We start from the raw sequence: 18,008 nt of genomic DNA on the forward strand, positions 1-18,008 counted from the left end.
GTGAATTTTTTATATTTTTTTGCTTATTTATTTTAAATTTTCGTATAATGGTTGGCCCATTACTATCTCATTTTTGGTGAAAGATTGAATAAAATAATATTTTTTTAAAAAAAATTAAAATATGTTTCAGAAATTTTAATTTTCCAAAATAATTGTTTTTGTGTCTGAGCCTATGGTTAGGTTTGTTCACTGTTACTAGAGTTGAGCTTCGGAAATTACCAATCGTTCATTTTTGGTTGAGCGATTCTTGTATGAAACTGTAGTTATTCTTGTGAGATGGGCTATTTAAGTAATATATAAGATGTTTTTCGATCTTTCATAAAATAAATTAGCGTAAAAAATAATGCCAAAAGTATGATGGTTGAAGAATAATTTGGTTCCATCAAGGTACTTATCTTGATGACTATCTCATATTCTCATACAATAATAAGTTTTCAGTATTTTTTACATTATTTGGGAAAACATCTATCAAATGGTTGATCTAATTATACAAATTAGTTATAATGAATTATAATTCAAAAATGGTCCTCTTATACTTTATTCAGGAGAAAAACTAATAGCTGGTGAAGTGTGGGAAATTCCACGTGGTAGTTATGAGTTTTTGGCTTTTTCAAAAATATTTTTTTAAATTTACGTGGTGACCTTGAGCTTTCAACTTTTTCATGTGCTAAACAAAATGTTAAGTTTTTCGTTAAATATCATTACGTTTATTTTTTAAAAACATATCATTATGTTAGGTAAAAATAACGTAAATTTAACAAAAAGAAATTCTCTTTTATTTACCACGTGAAGAAATTGAAAGGTCAAGGTTACCGTATGAATTAAAAAAAAATTACCTACAACATAAAAAAATAAAAAATCAAATTTACCACGTGGAATTTCCAGAAAGTATTATGCCTCTTCAAATTAATCTACATCTACCAAAACATAGAAATAAAGCAAATCTAAACATGGCATTGGCCATATTTATTTTTGTTTGCCGCAATGCTTTTGCCTTTTTTTTTTTAGCAATTGTCCTACTCTGTTTTTAATTTTATCTACAAACTTATTTTTATTTTAATTCTCTCGTCCTTTAATTTTAAAAAAACAATTATTCTCACATAAATAAAGGAAGTACTTGTTTTTTCTAATCAGCTAGTCTCTTTGAAAGATATATCTCATGACCAGCTCATTAAAGATTAATGCCTACTTATTGTATTCTTAATACCTACTTACATTATCCTTAATGCTTACTACAGTATCCTTATTAATGCCTACTTTCAATATCGTAAATGTCTACTTACATCATTCTTAATGCCTACTTATACTATTTTAAAAATAGTCTATTAAAGAGAACGTCTCTAATTTGTGTTGTTTAATAGAGTTGATAATATAATCAAAGCTTTCAACTTTCGGCGCCTGGCGGAATCCCATTCTAGAGATATTCACCCTTAATTAACATAAGATCAATTTAATCATTCAATCAAGTAATAAGTCTTCAATTAGACCCTACCAACGAAACAAAGATCCCTCATTCCCAACAAAATCAATGAAAATAAGGGTCAACTAAACGAGCTTGGCAGGGCTGGGCCGGTCCAGTCCGATCCATGTTTATCTCATAAATCGGGCACCTCTTAGGGCTAAAAAGTTCACCACCAATGTTCACTCAAAAGTAGTCAATCATGTTCTAGGTTTGATGTTAGGATTTTGTTCTTATTTTGTCACATTCAAGTTAATCAAAAATAAAATTATAACCGTGTCAATTTTACTATTCATATTAGCATAAGACATAATTTCAAACATTAAAATCGACATAAAATCCATCTTAGAAAATGCATATTAGATCAATTTCGATTAGCAAGCATTTTATAATAAAAGTAGCAAAGAAAAGCTAGTTAAACTCAACATATGTCCAGAAATTGAACAAACTTTCTACAACAAAAAATAACGTAAAAAAAGAAAAATAAATGAAGCAAGCTAAGATTATACTAGTACTACTATTGTCCTAATAATGATCAGTATTACAAATTCCTGTATGAAACGGTCTCACCGTAGAATGTGCCTCATATACGTGTTAAATAGCCCAATAATACAAATTATTAGCATATGAATTTCTTATTTTGAGGTCATGTTATCGAGAGACAGTCTCTCACAAGAGTAGCAGCTCATCAAGTGTAACCTTGCTTATATTTTCTAAAAATCTCATCAGTCTTAGCATTCCTAAAAGCACAACAACCAATAAGATAAACACAAATAAGGGCGATTAGGGTAATAATTAAGATAATATTAGCCTTCCTCCATTGCTTAGAAAGACTAGCAAGTAAACCAGCTTTACAAGAATCACAAGAGTAACAAAGCTGGGATTGATCATTGTTCCAAACTAAGCAATCCATATCAGAAGCAGTATCAATTGGGCTTATCCAAAAAGTTGGGTTTATAAAAGTGTAACCACATGCTGTTGGTGGCTTGCAACATCCTGACTGTTTAAAGTTCAACACAAAAACAAGGAAAGAATCATTTCATGTGTTTAAGATTGATTTAATTATAAGTACAAATGAAGGAAACATAATGTGCTTATATTCTTCGATGGAATTTAAGTCTAAACTTATCTGGACCATGAGCCGAGTTATTTAATTTAAGTTCAATCAATATTGAACTAGTTTACATATATCACATAAAATCGACAACTTATCAGTTATTTAAGCACATATGCATAAATGAGCGTTCGATACTTTTTATGCTAGTAGCTTGAAATTTATCGAATATTTAACTTTTTATTGTTGGATTTTTTTTTCTAATCTAAATCAAAGATTTATAAGTATGTATAAAGGTTAACAATACTATATTTTATGTCAATTTTGTTTAGTTTTAATTAGTTGTTACAATTTTAAAGGTCTATGACATACAAAAAACTTGAAAATAAATTGCATGTGCATTAGTTTCATGATGTTATATTACGGTTTATGTATTGAAAAATTATAATACTTCCTCTGTCTCATTAAATTTGTACCATAAAACTTAAAAAATTTTTACATTTTCAAATTATATAGTTTTTTTCATAGGGACAGAGTGAATATGTTGATACTTGTGTGCTTGCTACATTTTTCTTTCTACATTATGTTAATATTTTGAGTTTAATTTTCTATATTTTTTGGGTTGAACTTTTTTCTTTAAGTTATTCTTATTCACACATTTTATCCCCCATTTCATACTAGCATCATCATATTTTTATTTTGTCTTATTATCTTCAAAACTAAACCAAATAGAAATACTAAAAAGGACTTGGGGAATAATAATTAGCAAACTCCGACCAACATAAAAGTATAGTTTTAGGCGTTAGAATTGGTATTTTACTATATAGTACTCATAGTTCAAGATCCTTGTCCTGAGTGGGTTCATATCTGTCTTAGGTTTTAGGGGATTCTACCTTAAATCTAGGAAATTAGGAGTTGATTAAGCACTAAAGAGACAAGGGAAATCTAAATTAAACCAGCTCATTAATCTAGTTTTTCCTAATTCTAATTTATTAATAATAATTCTTAGTTGGTTGAAGACTTTTCCTTTCATCTACATGATAAAAATTCGATTCTCTACGCCTACACTGTACTAAAAATTAACTATCTCTTGACTTTAAGGGAAATCTTAGTTTAGAGTATCATATTTAAAAGTATCAAATATTTTTTATATAAAACACATAAATAATAATTATAAGTTAGTTCAGTATATACGTGAGTCAACCTGACTTATACTAGAATTACGGATTTGAAATATGCAACATTATTTCTTCATAATCAAGCATCAAATATTCTTATACATTCTGAACTTAAAACCATAAAAAAAAAATGCATTGAATTACCTGTATAGGAGAAAGAGGAGCAATGAAGAAATCTTGAGCTGTAGAATAAGTCTGGTTCAACTCAGGACAAATACTTGAAGAGCTCAAACAACTCTTTATAACGGCCCATTTAAACGGCCCATTTACCCTCCGTCGAAGAAAGCCCGAAAAACTATCAAGCCTATACTCCAAAAAACCCCGGCTAGGGGCCGGGTGACCCGACCCTCTATTTGTTACCATAAGCACAAAAACAACCAAACAAACTAACAAAATAATCATAATAAGCATACCAATAAGGTAAAATATAAGCAAAGGCGCATTACGCCAAAACCCGCCCACAAACCCGGCTAGGGCAACTATTAGCGTTAATGCACCAATTATTATAACCGGCCATTGTAAGATCTTAATGCATGAATTCTCTGGATCACTAGCTAGCCATATTCCGGTACCGATAATTGGTATTGCTAATAGTATGCCAAGGAAGTTTATGGCTCCTATGACATTGTTGCTTAGTGCCATTTTGTAAGGTGTAGAGAGGTAGATTTAGAAAAGGTTTGATTTTAAGGGTATGTTCTTGGGTTTTAAGGCAAGGTCGTTGTGAAGGAAAATGGGTTGTTTATAGCTTTAATTGCAGCTTTTTTTGGTTCATTTGGGGGAGTGCATGGTTATGGCCTTATGGGTATATGAAAATGTGTAATGGGTTTGGGTTTGGAACTAAAAAGTCTTGATTTAGTGCAGGAATCTTGATGTTATTGATGTTCTTTTTGAAATTGAAATGTGCTTTTGTTTTCTTTATAAGAATTAAAGGGAATGGAGAATCATTTGACTGTCATAGAGATTAGCGAATTGGAGCCCATTTGTGGGGGAGAGGGTGCTTATGTGTGTAGGGTTATTCTTCTGACTAATTGAAGAAGTTTTTGGCCTTTGGGCTTCTTTTACTCTTATTTTGCATTGAGTGGTTGGGTCACAATGTTATACCAATATTGTCCAATTAGATATGTTATTTTATTTATAATGACTAGAGATGGATAAGGGTTTATTTTTTTTGGACCCTAAGGGTTCGGGTCCAAAAAATATTATAAGGATTCGGGTCCGGATAGACCCGAACTGGCCCCTTGGACCTTTTCTTTTTAGTTTTTTTTTATTTGAGAGCATGTTTAGGGTTTTATAACTTTTTAATTTTACTGTACTATCATTTCCCATTTATGCGCCTCTTATTCCCATCTCTCTCCTTTTAACTTTTCCCCTCTTTCTAAGAATTCTAGGCTTCATCAATTTTCCCTCCCTTAAATCTCATCAATCTCAGATATTTGGATTCTTCTCTTAACTTTATTTTTTGTTCTTTGTAATCTATTGTGATTCTGCTAACCAAATCCTTCATTTGGTTATATGCAGATATGCAGCGACTATATCCTCCAATTGCATAAAGCACATACAGCTTGAGATTTCGCCCGGTTTCTGGTGAAAGTCCAAGGAGACTAAGTATAAAGCACGAGTATATCCTCCAATCTATGGAAGAATAGTTAGTCCATCTCGATCGTGGCTTCGAAGAGTGCTTTTTAGTATGGGAGAAAGAGTAGTTAGTCCACACAGATGTAGACTCCATTCTCACACTGTGGAAGCACTTATGTGTTTGCAAAATTGGATGACCAAAGATCTTAAAGGTAATATACTTTTTTCATTTTTTTCCTCATTCTTTTTCTCAATAATTGCTAGTGTAGTTGTATAACATTCACTTTATTTTATGTTATTGAATCATTTTAGATCCTTGACATTTGTTTTGGTGGTTTTCATTTAAAGGCACATCAGAAAACGTTCATGGTTGTTCAACTATAAATAAAGATTTTAATGTTAAAGGCAATGGTGAAGTAGTTGATATCATAAATTTGGTATTTTATTTTTAACATAAACTTTATTTTATACACACACACACGCGCGCGCACACACACACACACACACACACACACACACACACACACACACACACATATATATATATATATATATATATATATATATATATATATATATATGTATATATATATATATATATATATATATGTATATATATATATATATATATATGTATATATATATATATGTATATATATATATATATATATATATATATGTATATATATATATATATATATATGTATATATATATATATATATATATATATATATATATATATATATATATATATATATATATATATATATATATATATATATATATATATATATATATATATATATATATATATATATATACATATATATATGTATACATATATATATTTATATATATATGTATATATATATATATATATATGTATATATATATATATATGTATATATATATATATATATGTATATATATATATATATGTATATATATATATATATATATATATATATATATATATATATATATATATACATATATATATATATATATACATATATATATATATATATATACATATATATATATATATATACATATATATATATATATATATATACATATATATATATATATACATATATATATATATATACATATACATATATATATATATACATATATATATATATATATATATATATATATATATATATATACATATATATATATATATATACATATATATATATATATATACATATATATATATATATATATATATATATATATATATATATATATATATATATAATTTAAGTTTTTCACATTCGCTTTCTTATAAATGTTTGTAGGATCTTGACCCACATAATTAGAAAAAGGAGTGCAACATTTAGAAAATGGATGATATGAGAGTTAGATTTGTATTTGGACAAAGATTAATTGTGTATTTTGGATTTTAGTGTTTTCGTAACTTAAATTTAAGTGCTTTAATGTTGTTTCTAGTGTTAGAGTAATTTCTGTCATTGAAGGAAAAATATGTTACTTAAATTTGTTTTTAAGTTCGGTTTTGAAATTATTATTGATTTAGAAAGTTTCAAGTAATTCTCTATGAATTTTAGGAACCTATATTCTAAGAGTCTAATAAGGGTTCAGATTAGGGTTCATATTAGGGTCTATTTTTTAGACTCTGTAGTCTCACTCAAGAAAATAAACTTTTTAGGGTGTGGTTCTAGACCCTAAGTGTTCGGGTCCAGACCCTTAGGGTTTGGGTCAAGGTCTAATTTTTTAGACCCTTAATATCAGGGTTCTGGATCCTACCCTAAAATTACAATTCGGGTCCGGGTAGGGTTCAAACCCGACCTATACCCTTAAATGCCCATCCCTATAAATGACTTAGAAGTTAAATCAAAAACTAGTTACTCTACAATATTAATATTAACCTAATCAAAAAATAGGATAAATTTGTATGAGAACCAAACCAGCTTAATTCAATTTTGACCAGTTTTTGAAATTAGTTAGTCCATAATATCAATATTTACTTAGCTAGTCAAGATTCAAGACTGATTTTCGAGTTTCTTCTATTAACTGTGGTTCAATAACAAGTTTGTGTAGTTGAAGTTCACCCTTTCGTTTTCGGTATGGGTATTGGTCATGAGCAAGGGTGTGCAATGGGTCGGATTAGGGTTGGGTTGAATGGGCTAGGCCTTACAGAATAGAAAAAGGCTTTATACAGATTGGGCCCACAATCCTGATCCAAGCCGGCCCATTCATCTTATTTCTTCAAAATTTTAAATTTTGCAACGGGTTGTGCACAAAGTCATTTTATTAAATATCATTTTTTTTCTTAGTATTATTAAATATTGTTACTTAATCGTATATCCTTATAAAATGTGTTCCCTGCTTTTCTTGCACATATATATATATGTAATATGCTGTATATATTTTTACTGTAAGCCCAATTCATTTCTTTTTTAGATATTCTCGTAACAGCAATGAACTTGTTGGCTGAATAGCAATGGGAGCAAGCAATTTATTTTCTTTTTAGATACTTTCTGTTTATTCTACTGTCTAAATTATTGTTCCAAATAAGTCATACTAAATAGAAAGGCCATTTAAGGCCCGTTAAAAGTCCGCTCTACATATAGTAAAAGTTAACCCTTAAAAATTCCGGCCCATTTAAAGCCCGATCCGGTGTAAGCCTGTCTCATAAAGGGTCGGGCACGGAGACCCGACGAGCCGCCGGCTCTGTTGCACGCCACTAGCCATGAGTCAATCAAATTGAACTCAAATTGATTAGAAATTATTGCAAATCAAGTCAAATACAATTTTAAAATGAACACATCGAACCTATCTTTTCAAATGTCTAATCTAACCTAAGGTTATAGCATATGCTTCCTTGCAAATTGCTACTCTTTGATGTCTCCAATGTCCAACCATAAAAATACCCTCTTTAACATCTCTGATCCATTGTTTCATCCAATCAAACACTAAATAATGCCAGTAACAAACAATACAAACAAGATTGATTTTACGATGTTGTTTGATGCACTTGTGATTCTTACGGTCTTAACTATTCTTTTAATTTGCATTAGTAGCTGAATGTTATAGAATAAAAAGAATCAAGATTAGAGGGCCTTTCTTTCAAAAGGTTTTCCCAAGAGTGCACTTTCAAGAAAGAAGCAAGCATAGTTGGATATTTGTGCGCCCGTTTTGTTAGGTTTAGCTGGACTTATAATTATCGATGCCAACATATAATTGGAAAACACCAGGTGCACACACTCTATAAACTAATGAGATACATCCCAAAAATCATATGACTATGGGAGGTAATGCGGCTCCAAGAACTTAAAATGACATGATGAATACAACTACTGGAAAAGCAAACTTAAGTCCTAGGAAATCATGCTAAATTTATGTTACTGTTAAGGAAAGATGTTTGTGTGTGAGTTTGGTTAGTCCCGCCTATTTCTCTTAGGAATAAGGCTACATACATCGGGATGGTTGGACCTAACGGTCCGTTTGGTACATGGTATTAGAAAGCAATACTAGTAATAAAATTAAGTAATAAAAAATTTGGTTCTTTGGATGCCTTCAATGGTAATGGATGGTAATAAAATAAGGTAATGAAATTACCAAAAAGGGCCATTTTTATTACCATCAAACAACCTGGTATTAGGCTGTAATGGTAATGAAGTATTACTGTGGTAATAAAATAAGGTAATGTTGTTTCGAGCTGAAGAAAAAAAATAATGAAGAAAAAAAAGGTAATGTATGTAATTATCCAAGAAAATATTATTATTAAAAAAAGAATCATTAGATAGAATAATTTAGATACAATAATACTTTTAGATACAAATATACAATAATGAAACTAAGAGTCATTACCATTTTTTATTACTAACAACCAAATGCAATCAATGGAATATTATTTTCCATTACCATTCTTTAGTCATGCACACCAAACAAAAGAATCTGCATTACTAATTCTCATATCCATTCCTTCATTATTATTGTCATTACAACATTTCATTCCCATTACTTCATTACCATCAACCAAACGGGCCGTAAGTGTCATGTAACCAATTCAACCAAAAGCATAAACTGAAGGTTGAGTTGATTACTTGATATGGTAGCAGAAGCCAACGTAACAAAAAGTTATGGATTCAAATTTCAACCACCTCTCATATTCAACATCAGATATAAGACATGCGAGGTATAAGACTTGTTCTTGTCATCAACCAGAATGAGTAGTATGCATCATTTCAAGGGGCTTCTTGGCCTCATTTTTTGACTCGGACACTTCTCTCCTTACTGTTCTACCATCTGAAGTAGACGGTGAGGTAAGGATGGTGATATTTATCCTTGGCTTTCAACCACTTCTAAAGCTTTCATCACTATAATCAGTTGGCAATGCCTGTTATTAGGCTAATATATATCACTGGGTGTGTTCTCTGAAAATAGGTGTGTAAATTTTTGCACCATTCTATCAAATATCTATTCTAATTGTTCATGTAATTAATCACCTTAAGCTTAATTTTTTCATGTCAATATTCTACCAAATGTGTTAACTCCCTACTTTAGAATTTTGATACCATTTTAATTTTTGTGAATTATAATCTCAAAGTTTTGGGTTCTTACGAATTTTAATCTTAATGTTTGTTTTTTTGTGAATTACAACTACCAAAGTATCAAAATCTAAAGCATTCAGGCCAAATTACATGATTCCGACCACTTAACTTAAATTTCTGACCGCTAAAATGATCGCAATTTTGTAATTTGGCTTGAAAACTGTAGATTTTGATACTTTGATGGTTATAATTCGCAAAAATGTTAACTTTAAAGCAGTAATTTACAAATTATTCTTAATGGTACTACGGACAAAAGCAAAGCCGATAATGATGGCCCTTACAAGGACTAGTGTCCATGTTGATATAGCAACTCTTAGCATTGATCTTGTACAGTTTAGATAGAACAGGTTTCCAGAATAGCTTTAGTCCAAGAATTTATCGAATGGATGACGTGGATGGCTGATGGAGAGATTTAGCTAATAATAAATCCACTCAACCATATTCTTTGTATTATTTTCTGGGGATCTTTTTGCATTGAAATTTTCTGTTATCCTGCTTTATCAACTGTCTACTTACCAACCAATCTACATAAATGATTTCAATTTAAGGCTAATTGTACTCGTGAATGGCGACCTTTATCTTCTATAGTTTTACCCTTTTGTTAATAATGACGGATTTAGAATTTTAGCTAAAGAGGTTCCTCGAAATTGACAATTAATTAAACAAAAAAAATAAAATCAGAAGAGTTAAGGCATTTCTATTTTTAACTAAATATTCAATAATATTTTTATGGTTTTTCTTAAAAAAAAAATAAAAATTAGTGTGGGTGACATTTTATAGTGGGCCTAGAGAGTCTCAAATTCTTACATGAAATACGTCTGTCACTATTTGTTATGGTTCATATTTTATAAACAAAGATGAATTTTAGGTAACATCATCTCACAATATTTTTATGGGAAAATTACCTAAGATAATTTAACATATTTATGATTTTTCTACAATAATCTCATCTATTCATAAATGAATAATTTCAATTTTAAAGGGTATTTTTTTAAAGTAAACCTGGTAATAAAATGACTTGTTATAGCAAGTTTTATTTTTTATAAAAAAAAAAATTAAAATAAATATTGAAAAATGTTAAAAAAATTTCTGATTTTTTATTATTCCTAATTTTTTATGTAAATTTTCAAAAAAAAATTCTAATTTTACATTAATTTTTAGTTTATTTTTTTGGTAAATTATCTATACCATAGCAGGTTATCGGATTACCCAAGCTTACTCTAAACAAATACCCCAAAAGTTGGGATTATTCATGGTTAATCAATAAATGAGATTATTGTAGGAAAATCATAAAAATGTTGGATTATTTCGGATAACTTTTTCTATTTTTATTGTGATTAGTGTATTTAAAGATGTTTTTCCACTATTAAAATCGTAAATGAGAATAAAAAACAATTTAGTTAAATGTTGGAGATTTAAGTTTACTTAATGTAAGATACTATTTTCAAATTTAAAAGCTCTTAAATATTAATTAAATTAAATAAAATTTGACACTATTCAACCTATTTTTTGATATTTGAAAAAAAAAACTCTTACACTTATCATTTCAAACGCTTATAATAGCACATAAATAAAAAAAGTTATCATCCTACAATTGCAACATATCAAAATTATGATAAATTGAAAATATAAACTTATAATTAATTGTACCATCTAAATAAATTTAAATTAACATACTAATTCATATCTAGGTAGTTTAAAAAAGAACATGATTTAAGTATTTAACCCAAATCAAATACTATGTGAACCTTTCTAGACTATATGATTGTTTCTTTATTTTAGAGGCCAATACTATTAAATTAATCTATCATCAGCGATCTCAAAAGAATGGATTAATTATTTTTTACCCCTAACCTCAAAAGAAATAATTTGAGAATCGGTACCCTTTCAATCCTAATGAAGCAATTTAAACTCCCTTGTCCCAGCACTCATTGTTGATTAATCATCCTTTTTTTCAATTTAAGGTGGCATTTCTCTTTCCATTACAACTCTTTCATGTGAAGCTATAGCTATGTCTTTTCTAAATTTATATATGTCTTTCCTTGTCTATAGAGGATGATTTCAAAGTTTAAATACATATGATATGGAGAAAGGATCAATGCAATAATTTGTTGGGATTGGTTCCCACATCGATAATTGAATATGGTATGCACATTTTATAAGTTATTGAGTCTTCTTCCCATTGTCATATGGTTTTGGGATGTTATATATCTCCTTGGCTTATGAAGTGTGTGCACCTTGTATCTCCCCGTTAATATGCTGGCATTTATAATAAGTTCAGCTCAATTTAACATAATTAACCTAATGAGGTAAATACTAATTGTCCATAAACATGTTTGGGGTTGCAAGACTTAAGTTGATTATACAGTATCAATTGACAGAACTTATAAAAATCAATTAGTTTTTTTATTACGAGATAGGCTGAAATAGGAGTAGATAAATTAGGTGAAAATTGAACTTAAAAATTTTCCCAAAAGTGGTACTTGCTTTTCAAATAAGACAAAATTCAATTCTCTATTCAAATGGATGAATCAAGGTGAGCTCTTAAATTTATTAGAATTGAAACATTTTTATTAGAAATTATTATATAATGAAAATATAAAAGTAAAAGTGATGAACAAAATTTAATAAACTAAACAAGAGAATTGAATTTGTAAAGGTGACTTAAATCATTATTTGAATATAAAAGTAAGTAAAGGATATTATGCATTATCTCATTTGTATATATATTATTAGATCAGTATATTTATGGGCCATATTAATAAATTTACCCATAGACGTGTCGAAATTTCTTTTGGTGTGTTAACAACTATAATTAATAACAATTGATAGAAAACAACTGTAATTAAGTCACTACAATTATCGTTATCTTCTCAGAGAAAATATAATTGATCTGGTGGGTAAATTTGATATTAATGAGTTAAATTTTACTATTTTATTATAATGAGTGTTGTTGACTTGATGGACAACCTCTAATATCACTACTTAAAAGGTGTCCTTCATACACATCAATTCATCACACTATATATAAGCAAAATATTTCATATCATACTATTAACATCATAATAAATTTTTAGAATCTAACCACATGACAAATGACAATTAACTCCGAACATTAAATTTATAATATGATTAATAACCAATTTCACTAGGCTTAAGATTATTTGATTTTTAATTATTCTTAAAAGAGTTTTACACAATCTTTCAATTATTTTTTAATTTCAAAGTAAGAAAAATCCCTTATAAGAAAAAAAGGAAGGATAATAAATTTTCATGTATAGATATAAAGAATTGAATTTCTATCTCAAAAATGAAAAGTTTTTGAAATAATTTGCCAAGATTGATACGATGCTAAGAACATATATGAACGATGCAAACAACAAAGAATAAAACAATGTTTGATAATGTAAACTAAGCAAAGAGACACAAAGATTTAAGGAGGTTCACCCAATGATGGCTACGTCCTTCGTCGTGTGTAGTTTTTGTTTTATTATATCAATGGAGTACAAAATACTCTTACAAATAAAGTATTACAATTGTGTAAGAGATAAAACAAAAGACTATGTGTTTGGCTTAGGGGTTGTGTTTGATTATCTTGATATGTGAATGAGAGCTCTCTATTTATAGGAGAGATCACACTAAGTAACATTAAGTATATTAAAGCTATGAATAAATGATAATGAAACATTCCCAAGTACTTGAAGAGTCAAAAACAGCATCCTAGGAGTATCAGAGACTTCGCTCGACCACAACAGAGATTCGCTCGGTCGAGCGGGCTACAGGAAGTTTCTGGTTGCATTTTGTATGCTCGCTCGACCCATCCTGAGCTCGTTCGGTCGAGCGAGCCGGTCAAGCGGTACTACAGAAGGCTTCTGACAGTATTGCTCGACTTGCATAGTAGAGCATCTTGAATTAAACCTTTGCACTTCTTCATTAAGTCCCATAACTCCCATGAATAACTCATACTTCATTACCTCATTAATCCATACTTTTAATCACCATCATAAATCACAATTATCCAGACTCAACTTAATACACCCACATTAACACACTCATGGGATTCCATCTCAAGAGTTACACATAAATACATACATCAATTGTGCACTCAAGTCACACCATTCATGATACCATTCACAACAGTTTTAACTACTAAATCTAGCCATTATTATCACGATTTAACAGTTATATGAAGTAGGATTTTATATAAAAAAACATTTAGAAATGGGCGTATCGTCAAAAGAATCAACAAAGAGAGTAGGGACAATGTTGAATACGACTCTCAACTCCCTAAGGTCCTCAACTCTCCTCAATAGTCATTTATTAGCATAAGTATTATTGTGAAAATTTATTTTGGGTATTTTAAATCTATTTAGAATGTTCGACTATTTAGAACACTTCAGAAAATAAGAGTCTTATTTATTAATAAACTCTTTATAGTTTATTAGTTAAATAAAATTCAATTTGATAAGTCTTCTTGTGATATTATTGATTAGAAACCTACGTCATTCAATAATTTTATCGTTACGTGACATTATATATCTTACAACTTTTTTATTTATTTCATTAAAAAACTTGTAAAAATAAATGTTTCAAATGTTTAAAGTGTTAAAGTACCTCAATTCCCTGTTTAATAGAACTTTGTTGTTTAACTTAATTATTATCTTTTTCTTTAAGTTTTTAATATGCTTCATTTTTTTGTTCTAAACTTAGTATATTCTTAAAATTCCCTTTTACTTGATAATTACAAGCAAAGTTATTTTTTCTTTTCATGTGGCTTGAGGTGAATATATATTTGGATAATCTGAGTTGGATTTTTAATAAAGTTTGGTATTTTGAGTCAAGTCATTTTCAAATTTTTGTATGTATTAATTAAATATGTATATTATTTGATCAAAATGTAAAATTTTAGATGAACAAAGTAGACTACATATAATATACTGAAATAAATAACAATTTTTATATAAATATTGAGAAGGGTTTATAAGATTTTCATATGTGGGAATTGGGCAAAGTGTTTACAAATATAGAAAGGGGAAGTGGAGAATTTCATGTTGAAAATCAATAAAATTGGACATTCTAAGTTTATACTCCTCTCAATGAGATAGAAGGTTCTGAATTTTGATTGATACAATATGCTTTAATACCCACAATCCACAAAAATTATGGTTTCCAGCTCACTTAAATATTCCATTTTTATCTTGCTTCAATTAATCAAATATGGTCCATTTGTTCTCACCGCATACAACAAGAATTTATTTCTCCTTTTATAATTTGTAGCAATTTTTTAGCCTTTGTAAATCAAATAAAATTAAAAGTATTGTTTTATAATAACAAAATTCAAAGAGATAAAAAAAAAAAAAAAAACAAAAGTATATGAAACTTATCACCTCCCTTTTAAAATGTACTATTTTTATCTATAATGATCATAACCGTCATTATTTTTTAGAAAGTTTAGAGTAGAGACAGTTTTGAATAACAAATATTGAGGATCATGATCCATGAGATAAAGTTAACTTTCATGTAATAATGGAGAGAGAAATTTAATTAATGTTTTTGGCATACATTTAAGAAATTAAATTTCACAAAAATTTGGATGAAACAGTCTCATTATAAAATCGTCAATTTGGGCTAGTCCAATTTGCGTGTGTAATAACATTTCAAAATTGATACCTTTAAGGTCAAAATTGATACCTTTAAGATCAAAATTGAAAAATGCCCAAAAAATAACGTCGTCTCGTCCAGGACCAGCTGATCGAATTTTTGGTTTTTGATTAATTGGAATTTTTATTTTTATATTTTAAAATAGAAATCTTTAAGAATAAAAACCCTTTAAGTAAATTTTATAAGGTTGTTGCTTACTATTAATTAATTTAATCTATTGAGCGTCCAACCATATTGTAAGATTTGTTTTGCAGACCATAAAAAATATGATGATAAATGAAATTAAAGCCTTAAAGAGGTCTAACAATGAAAAACAAAATGAAAAATAAAGCAAAAGATGAACACAAGTGTTTATGAGGTATCTTGGATACCTCCCCCTCAAATGTAGTTTTTATTAGATTGAAATTCAACAATTACAATGTAATAAACCTCCCCTTATTTTGAGATCAATCTCTCAAGATCACAAATACTAATGCAACGTAAGAATATTCTCAAGTTTCTAATAATAGAATTGACCTCTCAACAAAATGTATGTTTGTGGTGATTGTTTCTGTGGGTGATGAATCCTATTTATAAACAAGACATTCATTACTCTTAGAATTCCCTCATAAATTATCATAATTTTACATGCAACACCCCAATAAATATGCTAATAAACATAGCAATAAACATTACATTTAACTTCTCTCTTAATGCATATTTAATATCACAATAAACCTAGCAATAAACATAGAAATATTGTCCACTATTATTCCTAGTTTAATTGTCCCTTTAATACATCATTAAGTGGCACATTCACTCCTCCATAAATTAGCAATTAATTATATACTTAATTACCTTTTATTATACCTTTAATATTGCTCTTACATGATGTGCCTTCTTATGAGTCATTGAATCACTACTATCACACATAGCTAATTTCGCACTTACACTAATAATAAAGAATTATTTAGAAAAAATAAATCAAATATCTAATATCTGACCAAAGATAAACTATAAATATCCAGTAGCTGACCATTACTAGTAACTATTAACTCAAAGGACCCTAATAATCTACTTGGGAACTTAGAGCTGTGCTACCCAGACATTTCAAAAATCTCGCAAACTTGTGTCAAATTGATATTATCCTAAGAATCGTAAGATCTTACACTTAGTTAATAATTTTATTTTAGTATTAGTAACTAGTTGTATCTAAAAAATGCAAACCTTACTAGTCTTTGTTTAAAATTCAAAAAAATTTATAAAAAGACATTTATCATCTTTACTATAATTTTTATCTATTTTAATTTATTTGTCGCACTTTAACTATAAAAACTCTCATTATTTGATTAAATTGTAACAAATAAATTAAAAGGAAAAGAGTATATTAATTAAAAAATTAAATTGAATATCAATTAATTATATTAATTGTATAATGCATGCTTTTAATATTTCTACATTGTGTGGCCCTATAGCTATATATCAGGGCATCCAATGCCTCGATTATATGACATATATCCCACTTTTGCTTCTTTAATCTCTAATTAAAATGATATAAGGCCTGCTAATTAGATTAATCAAAATTTAATTATAATTAACAAACTCTTTTCAGGTAGATATATATATATATATATATATATATATATATATATATATATATATATATTTCATTAGTTAACTGTGGGTACAGTTTTCCAAAAGAGTGGAATGTTGTACACACTGAGCTGATCAGCTGACACTCCCACTAACATGATTTGATTTTATTTGGGTTTAATTTGTAAGACTGCAATTTATTATTATTATTAGTCTTTGTCTATTATCATCCAATAGTAAGAAATGTGACTAATTGAACCATTTAGAGAGGTTCAAATTTAAGCATCGTGGAGTTTAAAGATTATAAGGAATCAATTGCTTTTACAATTACAATTTATTATTAACGAAGATATATTGTTTAATTTACAACTCTCCTCAATCTATCAGGTTGCATGCTTTATTGAGGATCATGAGTTAATATAATGGTTATAATTTATATATAAATTTAATTTGTAATAAAAATTTAATTTTTGGTACTTATAAAAAGGACTAATGTCTACAAAAATTTTTTTGCTTAATGTTGCAATGCTCTTTTAATTTCATATATAATTTTCACGCTATTTAATGAAAAACTTTGTAATAGTTAGTTTTGAAATTAGTCACCAGAACTATGTATGAAGCTATAATTGTCACTCTTTTAAATTGGAGAAATAGATTAATAAAAATGTAAAAATTCTTGAAAATAACGCAAATTCGACTCTAATCAAACATTTTTATATATACCATATTATATTGTACATTGTTTGAAATAGGAAGAGTTTGATTTTTTAATTCCTACTAAAAGTTTCTTAACAATTGAATCAAACTAAAAGAATGAGCCAAAAACTACAAAATAAAAATTATTTATTTTGTTTAAATATTTTAAATAGAATAAATAATATAATTGATGCATGATTAATTAGCTCTAAGAGCATGCTTGAAT

The 18,008-nt window shown here is 28.2% G+C and overlaps 1 protein-coding gene across 1 annotated transcript; it reads right to left on the minus strand.

Annotated features, from left to right (window-relative positions):
* Window positions 1–1,817: 1,817 nt before the first annotated feature.
* LOC130801379 (protein TORNADO 2-like) lies at window positions 1,818–4,580 on the minus strand. The gene is made up of 2 exons (XM_057665221.1): window positions 3,836–4,580; window positions 1,818–2,459 (listed from the first exon to the last, which is right to left on the minus strand). Exons 1-2 carry the CDS (start codon window positions 4,331–4,333, stop codon window positions 2,148–2,150), a joined length of 810 nt encoding a protein of 269 aa, XP_057521204.1. The 5' UTR covers window positions 4,334–4,580; the 3' UTR covers window positions 1,818–2,147.
* Between the last annotated feature and the right edge of the window lie 13,428 nt (window positions 4,581–18,008).

This window comes from Amaranthus tricolor, chromosome 15 (assembly GCF_026212465.1).
Source record: "Amaranthus tricolor cultivar Red isolate AtriRed21 chromosome 15, ASM2621246v1, whole genome shotgun sequence".
Taxonomy (NCBI): domain Eukaryota; kingdom Viridiplantae; phylum Streptophyta; class Magnoliopsida; order Caryophyllales; family Amaranthaceae; genus Amaranthus; species Amaranthus tricolor.

What these genes read in the sequence shown, in the direction of transcription:
- LOC130801379 (XM_057665221.1), bottom strand. Translation starts at nt 4,333, where the DNA reads ATGGCACTAAGCAACAATGTCATAGGAGCCATAAACTTCCTTGGCATA. An exon ending in CTCCTCTTTCTCCTATACAG is followed by an intron (nt 2,460 to 3,835) that starts GTAATTCAATGC and finishes AACTTTAAACAG; the next exon opens with TCAGGATGTTGCAAGCCACC.